This window comes from Pelecanus crispus, chromosome 10 (genome assembly GCF_030463565.1).
Source record: "Pelecanus crispus isolate bPelCri1 chromosome 10, bPelCri1.pri, whole genome shotgun sequence".
Classification (NCBI taxonomy): domain Eukaryota; kingdom Metazoa; phylum Chordata; class Aves; order Pelecaniformes; family Pelecanidae; genus Pelecanus; species Pelecanus crispus.
Genome location: NC_134652.1, coordinates 19,865,769 through 19,874,121, shown reverse-complemented (window position 1 = coordinate 19,874,121; position 8,353 = coordinate 19,865,769). Strand labels below are relative to the sequence as shown.

General features: G+C 42.1%; 1 protein-coding gene across 2 annotated transcripts in view; it reads left to right on the top strand.

Annotated features, from left to right (window-relative positions):
• Positions 1 to 629: 629 nt before the first annotated feature.
• The window catches only part of PCGF5 (polycomb group ring finger 5), a 28,534-nt gene continuing 20,810 nt past the window's right edge, over positions 630 to 8,353 (top strand). For both annotated transcript variants that reach the window (XM_075717590.1, XM_075717589.1), the window contains exon 1: positions 630 to 885. In XM_075717590.1, the coding sequence (XP_075573705.1) occupies positions 774 to 885 (112 nt within the window). In that variant the 5' untranslated portion in view covers positions 630 to 773. The remainder of the gene's footprint in view (positions 886 to 8,353) is intronic.

Below are 8,353 nucleotides of genomic sequence, written 5' to 3'. Positions count from 1 at the left end.
CGCGGCAGCCCGGCGGGGAGGGAAGGAGGGAGGGCTCCAAGGGGGCGGGAGGCGCACGCCGTTTCCCTTTCTCTTTCGCTGGGCGGCCGCCCGCCCGCCCGAGGCCGCGGGGCTGCGCCAGGTACGGCGGGGGGCCGAGGCGGGGGCGGGAGGCGCCGCAGGTGCGCCGCGGGGAGGGACGGGAGTCGGGCGAGCAGGGGAGAGCCCGGCCCCCGCCGAGCTTGCCCGGCCCGCCGCCCTCTCCTGCCGGCGGGCTGCTGGCGCGGCGGGGGAGGGCTCCTGCCCGCGGGGCCCCTCCGAGGCCTGCGGAGCGCGGCGCGCCTCGGCGGGGCTGTGCCGTGCCGGGCGGGCTGGCGGCGGGGCGGCCGCGGCCCCTGCACCTGTCACCGCGGCGCCTTGGGCGGCCGGCGGGGGCAGGGGCGCTGCCTCGGAGCCCGGGCGGCGGGAGCGGCCGCCCTTGCGCAAACGGTAAGGCGGGTGCCCTGCCCGCTGCATGGCGACGCGCGTCCTGCGGGGCATCGCCGCCGGCCTGGTGCCGCCGGGCTCACGCACCTCTCTCCTTCCACGTGTGTCACAGGTAGGAAGATGCCTCGCCTGGCACAGGAGCAGGAGGCAGCCGCCGTGTCCCTGTGAGCCCTCCGGAGTTCAGAGCAAATGCCTGGAGAAGTCCAGTTGCCCAGAGCAGCGCCGCATCTCTTGTGAACCGTGGGCATCGACGCCTCTCCGACTTGCTCCTCTGGCCCGAGCGCTCTGCCAGCATTCCCTACCCACGAATGGCTACTCAGAGGAAGCACTTGGTGAAAGATTTCAATCCTCATATCACCTGCTATATCTGCAAAGGCTATCTCATCAAGCCAACCACAGTAACCGAGTGCCTCCATACCTGTAAGTAGTCCAGTGCAAAACATCCCTCCTTTGTAAGCGATACTTCCTTGAAGTGTTACGTGTTTCATGTGATCTCTGTGCTGGTTTTTCTTTACTTCTGAAGCGTTGTATAAAATGCTGTGCAGTTTCTGGTGGTGTTTCCTAGACGCTGAACTGCCGTTCGGGTCATCTTGAGGGCATGTCCAGCCTGCTTAACACCCTGCAGAATAAAGACACCCCTTTTCTTTCCCCTAAGCTAGTGGTGATTGCGCTGGCTCTAGCACCAAACATGTATCATTGTGGCCTGGCTGATCTCAAGTAAGATCGTTAGGTCGGGTGTGGTATTTTGATAATATAATACGTGCTTTTGAAACTTGAGCCAATGTATCTGTTGGCAGCATGCATGATGGATACACCAGTTTGGTCAGTACTGGCTGACATCTCTCTGTAATGTGTTCCATGGCACAATGCATAGAAATACTTGAAAGTTGGCAAAGTATTTATTTAGGGAGTAGATCTCGGATGAAATGAAACTGACTCGGGAAAAATTATTCAGGTTGTCTTATGCTCCTAATCCTGCTAAACCATTTGTGTGTAGGAATTATATTAAACGTGTGAACGGTCCTACCAAACTCAGTTGGCTTGCTTCCACAAGCTAAGTTACTTACACGCTTGAATTTTTTACATTTACTCCTGAATAGAAGATAGTTTGCTTGGACTGTCTTGAGAATTTGGTGTCTTTCCAAATAAAATTTGAATTCTTCTAAGAGAAGAGTAAGGGGAACTATATTTTCTGATAGATTTCTCATTTTTAAATCTTTAATATTAGTCAAAAGCCTTGTCTTAGCATTTCCTGTCACTTCTGTGCGGTGATGGTCTTGCAGTTGTTGTTGTTGTCTTCACTGTTAATTTTTACATTATGGTGTTATGTCCCTATTATGTCAAGCACATAGAGAATTAAAACCTATCATTCCTATATCTTGTTAATAGTACAAAGATCATGTTGTTTGCCATTACAATAATAATATTTTTAGTTTAGTTTTTGAGGAAAAAAAAATAGTGTTGAACTGATGTTTTCCAAGTCTAGTATCAGCTAAGGATTATAATGTGTTTTGTGGTATTATTCTTCTGGTTTGGGTTACTTGGTAAAGGAATTTAACTTCAGGAGGAGAGAAGTTAAGCAAAGTGTCCTTGTAAGAACTTGAAATAAAACAGGAGGGAGAGAGGTATATCAGCTGTTACGAAATTATCTTCCCCTTTAAAGAAAATGGAAAAATTCCAGCATTAGTTAATTTTTTTAATGGTTGAAGTTTAACGAACAGTAGTAACTTTTAAAATGTTGGGGTGAGGGGAAAAATGTTGCATCAGAAATCAGCTCAGACTTAGGAAAGAAAAATTGGTTTATTATGGTATCTTTCTGTTTAGATAATTTATTTGTTTATTTACTTTTGCTCCCATTACAAAACAATACTGCCAGAAGGAGCATTTTTTTCTCAGCAGCATCTGTTTCTTTTGTTCACTGGTAGATTGTGAGCTTTTCACTGAGACAGCTGTTACTACCTAGTCCCCAGATTAGCGGACGTGAATTTTATTGAGCTGCCATATAGTTGCACAGGTCTCCTCACAGAAAAGCTGCCACATGATTGGGTCATTGAGTAGAACTGCAGGAAAGAAGGTGGTATGTCTTTAAAGCAAAGTTTAGTTGCCAAAATATGAAGCTTACAACGATGGAAAGGAAAATTAAAAACTTCAAGTGGTGATATGGAAGTCTTATGTCTGTAGAGGAAAAGATGATCCGTTTGTGGCAGAATTCAGGAAGATACTCTGATAAATTATGTTACACTTTGGCTTTTAGAAAATATTTAAACTTTTTTTTTTTTTTTGAAGTACAGGTATGGCTCTTCAGTCATATCCAAGTAGTTACCACAAAACACAACGATTTTAACTGTCCTTTGGTATTTGCCTTGTACTACTGATTGCCATAATTCAAAACTGCACAAGTGAAATCTGCAGATATTAATGGTTTAAGAAGCAACATAAATTCATTAGATACTGGGAGTACAATGTATTACTCTGGACAAGATGAAAAGCGTGTTTTGACATAGATGGTCTTCAGTGATCATAGAGGAACTAATGTGATCAGTAGTAACCAAATCGACAGTCAATTCACGTCTTCTGCATTCCTGAAAAATGTTAGGTAGTAAAGTTCTGGTCTGAGAAATGCGTGCCTTTTTAGTAAGAGATGTTTCTGATGGGGTTTTTGGAAATGTTGAACAGACAACTCCACCATTTACTGGGGACAATAAGTACAACTTGGGCATCAGACAGTTGCTGATGTACAAACTTTGAAGTACAAACTTTCCTATTTCTGTGGGGAAGGAAATGCTTATATTACTGCAAAACAGTGAGTTATTCTGCAAATTCAGTACTTTGTTTCTTTTTTGCTACTTGCAACAGAATGATTTCGTCTTATGGACTGAGACCTTTTTTCCTAGTCTGTTACACAGTTGTCAAGTATGTTTAAGAACTACTGGTTGAAGCAGGCTAGATGTGAACTAAAGGGTATGTCCCATCATCTGTCTCCTGAGTCACTCCATTGTTTAGTACAGGGTGCACTTACAAAACCTGGAAAATAAACTTTCCTCAGGAGCATTCTTTAGTGTCCTAAAAAATATCAGACTGTTTACACAGTTGTAGCAGCGTTGGTTGGAAGGGACATCTGGAGGTGTCTAGGCCAACTTCATGCAGGAGGCAGGTTAACTGCCAACACTATATACCAGGTCAAGCCATGGCTCTGTATAGTTGGGTTGTGAATTTCCAAGCGTGCAGTCTCCACAGCCTCTCTCAATAACTATTTCTAGTGCTACGCTATTTACCTAGCGAAGAAGTTTTTCTGAAAGTCCTACCAAACAACAACTTGTGACCATTGCTCCTTGGGATACTATTTGCCACTACCAAGAAGAGCTGGGCTCCATCACTCCTGTAACTACTATTCAAATGGTATAGGCTGTTACTAGATCACCTACTAGCCTCAACCATAATTTGCTTTTGGTAAATTGGTATTGCCTGTTCCTGATTACGTTTTTGTCCCTCACATAGCTGGAAATTGATGCCAAGGGACATGACGTGGTCTGCCATCTTTCCAGGGAGCTAGGGAAGATTGTCTAGCTGTAGTTACCTGGGTCATCCTTCTCATCTTTCTTAAAGGTGGGCATAACACACTACCCTTTTCCAGTCATCAGGCACCTCCCATAATCACCATGATTATGGCGATAAGCTTTCAGCTTAGTGAATTCTGCCTGGCCTATAGGTTTGAATATGTCCAGCTTTTCTCAGTAGGCCCTAACCTCCTGCTCCCTGGCTGCTGGTCATCCCTCTCCTTCCCAAATCATGCTGGTACACATGCAGAACTGGGATCAGGCTCTCCCTGTGAAGACCAAGGCAAAAAAAGATACTGAGGACTTCAAACCTTTCTATATAATCTATTCCTAAGTTGTTTCCCTCATTCGTTAACAGACCCACATTTTGTCTGAACTTTCTTCAGCTACTAGCAGAATCCACTTACGTCCCTCACCAGTTTTAGCTATGGCTGGGCTTTGGCCTTCCTAATTTTGTCCCTAAGTGCCAGAGCAATGATTTTATATCCTTTTGTTTCCCATCCTTGTTTCCACTTCTAATATGCTTTATTTTTGCATATTAATTAGGAAGCTTGTGCACCGAGCAGTTCTTGTGCACTAAGCAGTTCTTCTGACAAAATTCCCTGTACAGTGGGCTGGTTAGCTCTTGAGGTCGAAATAAATTTTCTTCACAGCCAGCTCTCCTAAGTACCTTTCTTTCTAATGATAGCCTACTTGGGAAATCTGACTAGCAGTTGTGTAAACAAGCTGAACTCCCATCTCCTGAAGTTCAGAATCCTAATTCTGCTGTTTAACTTTGCATCCTTCCTTGAGATCCTGAGCTCAGTCATCCTGTGGTCGCTGGAAGGCAAACTGTCACCTGTGGCTGTATTCATCACCAGTTTTTCCTTGTTTATGAACCGCATATCAAATGGTACATTACTGTCCTAGTTGTTCTCTCTAGTATTTTTCTTAGGAAATTGTCAACCAATGCAGTCTATTAAGTTTCAGAAGTGTCCTTCCCTGCAGGAAAATGACGGGAGATGTGATTTTTCAATATCAAACCAATAATCTTGCAACCAGAGTATTTTTCAGATTTTGCTAAAAACTTACGTTCTCATCAGGAGATCCCAAAAGAACTTTACTGCAGCACGATTTTCAGCCCTGAGACAAGCAAGCTGAGCTGCTTCCATACTCTTTCTCCTGCAGAAGCTTCAGTCAATGGCATGTAGCAGGTCTTAAAGGTTAGCAGATCTGTCTTATTTTGAAATAGAAGATTTCCACCCAAAAAGTCTGTCTTGATCGCCACGTACTGAACTTATCTCTCCCTTTTAACAGAAGGGAATCCAGTCTGACCGTGTCTGGTAATTGTAATTAACAGTGGAGTAGTCTCACATGTATAGTTTTTCAGAGTGGTTGTGAAGTATGTTAAAGTTTTCGGTCCGTTTGCAGATGCAGATGCTTTCCCTAAAAGTGAGTGTTTTTAAAGCAGGTTTAAGGTAGCTAGTTAAATCCCTCATTAAACATACCAAATGACTTGTGTGCCATCACTGAGATGGGTTTGATGTTACGCTAGCTGTGCGTATCCTGTGCCCCTCCTTTGCTCACTGGATCAGAGAGTGATTAACTTTCTGAGAGAGGAGATCCTTGCAAGAATTCAAAGGATGAGTTCTGACAAAGAATCTGTCCTACAATTAACTAATTAAACTTTCTCTTGCAGAATATTTTGTTTAAAAAAATGCAATATGAAGTTTTATTTAGGTACCTTGTTAATCAGCGTTTAAAAAATAATCCAGGAAGAGTCTTCTCACTGAACAATATGTGTGTAGATATGCATAACATATGTACTTTTTTTGTTTGCGTAAGACAACATACAGCGCAGTCCTGACACTTGTATCTGTATTTTTCAGCTGATTACAAAGATCTGAAAGAATGTGTGAACCAGATATCTTTGTATTGGAAAACATAGTATCGTGTAGTATGTTATGGTTGCCAGCCAATTAGCATATGTCACACAAGTACTTTTATCAGCTGTAGTAAATCATCTTTTGTGAGTTTAACTTTTATTGTGGCTCATCTGAAGTGTCATAGTACAACCATGAAATTCAGGTCCTCATTTCACTGGCACGTGTAGCACATACCTCAAAATTCTGCAAACTGTGCACTTTTTAGTTAAGCTGTTTTCTCTTGCCTGTTTGCCGCCTCACCGTGACCTACACTAAAGCAAGTCATTTTGTTAATCTGTACCAGAAGTGTTAAAGGTTTTTGGTTTGGTTTGGTTCCCTCCCCTTCCCCCCGCCAGGTGGTGAATTAAATATATCTGTAATGTAATTGTGTTTAAAGATTCCCTTTTTGCCTATCCTTTTCACCCAGTACTTAGACTTCATCCCGTTCTCTGAAACTTCAAAGTGATAGGCTTTGAAAAATGTTCAGTGTTTTCTATTGAGCATAACAGAGGATGATTATACCTATCGTATCTGAAGATACTAGTTGATGATCCTACTCCTAGTAAGAGTATCATATATCAGTTCATCATTCTTGAGTGCTAGAATTTATGTGTATTTTTTAGTTTTACATTGCTATCAGTAAATCATGTTTAGTTTTGACAGGCAAATCCTCATAGCACCATAGCTTTACACGAGAAAAAGCAGAAGTTTTTTTTAGATTACTACAATATTGATGTACAGTTTCAAGGGTTTTTTCATGGTATAAGATGACCTCGTGATTTGAGCTGGCTGTACAAAGACTTGATCCAGATCTGTATGTTTGTTGGGGTAGGGGTAGGACTGGCTTAAGATTCTTGATTCCTTATGATGTTTTGTCTGTATATATTCTACTCAAAGACCTCTCTTCCACTGGAGGTTAAGCTCTTCATTAATCATTAGTGCCTTTTTTGGACCATGCATGGCTTCCAAGGGTGCCATCTTCTCTCAAAAAAAAAAAAAAAAGAGAGCACGTAAATATATTCAGACTGAGGAATTCAGTTCCTTTCCATAGATTGGTTTCTATTATAAATATGTCTTCAAGTTACATTATTGCGGATTTTAGCAGGCTTTATGTTTAGCAGCATTTAGTGTTTGGGAGGTTTTGGGGAGTCAATCATCTGACTTTAAGTGTCTTAATTATCTGTCCTGTGGCATAGAGTTCTTCTGAACAGTCATAATTTCAAATTTCTTCTAGGTGTAAATGTAAGCCATAGCTCAGATAGGTCCTCTTTGTCTTTAGTTTGGAAAACAAACAAAAAGCCAGCAAAGTCAAGTTTAAAACATCTTTACAAGACAAATCAATGAGTCCTTTTCAAAGCAGTCAGGTCAGTGTCATCTCATCACAGACTTTGAGAACTTCTCTGACGTGAATGGAGCAGAGATCCCAAGAGCAAGTGAAGGGAATTAAATCCTCTTCAAAGAATTTCAGGCATAGCTTTCTTAAAACACAGGGAAATGCTTTCTGAAGGAGGCTAGTACTAATTCCTTACAGAAAAAAAGAAACCACTCTGGTATTGATATGAAGCCACTGGTAATCCTTTTGAAGAATTTTTGTCCTAATCCTCTTAGAGTCTCCATTGCTAAAGATTTCCCAAATAAGAGAAGGTTAGGGGTTAGCCTTATCGGTTCCAAAATTAATACTGACCAATACCAATTACATTTATACCGTTTTTCCCAATTTTTTTTATTCTTTATCAATCATTTAAAATTGGTGTCAGGTTAGAAAGACTGACTCTATAGAAATGCTGCTGTTTCTGCCGGACAGGAGGCTTACAAAAAAAGAAAGTTAAAAACCAACCCCTTCCTCTATTGTAGGAATTAGCAGAAGAGGAACTCCATCTCACTTGCAGTTCTCCATTCAAAAAGACTTATCCCTAAGCTCAGTTTCTGTGAAGTCAAGTCAGAAAAGGTCTAGAGTAAACCAAACCCTTGTGTTACCTCACTGACTTTCAGCTGAATTTCCATATGGCCATTATTCACAACCGTGTTAGACTTCACAATTTCATCATTGTGCTAGCTTCTCAGCCTTTTTTCCCCCACACTCTTTGAATTGAGGTTCTCCAACTAATGGAATTTCGAGATAGCAGATGATTCTTAACTTTGCGGTTCTCATCAGTATTGTCATCACCCACCCCTAATCTGTGCACTTTCTTTTGACAGAAGCAGTGTATCATCTCCACCTTCAGCACAATATAGATTGTGATTATGAGGATTATGAGCTATCAGGTGCTGCAGTTGAAGAGCTCAATTGACAGTAGCATATTTCACAGATTCCTTGAGAAGCTTGGGCAGAATATGGTTATTTTCATTCTCATTGAAGTCATCCAAGAAGTGCTTACTCTAGGACTCTTGTTTCAGACTTTTACTGTATCTGACATCAGATTTAAC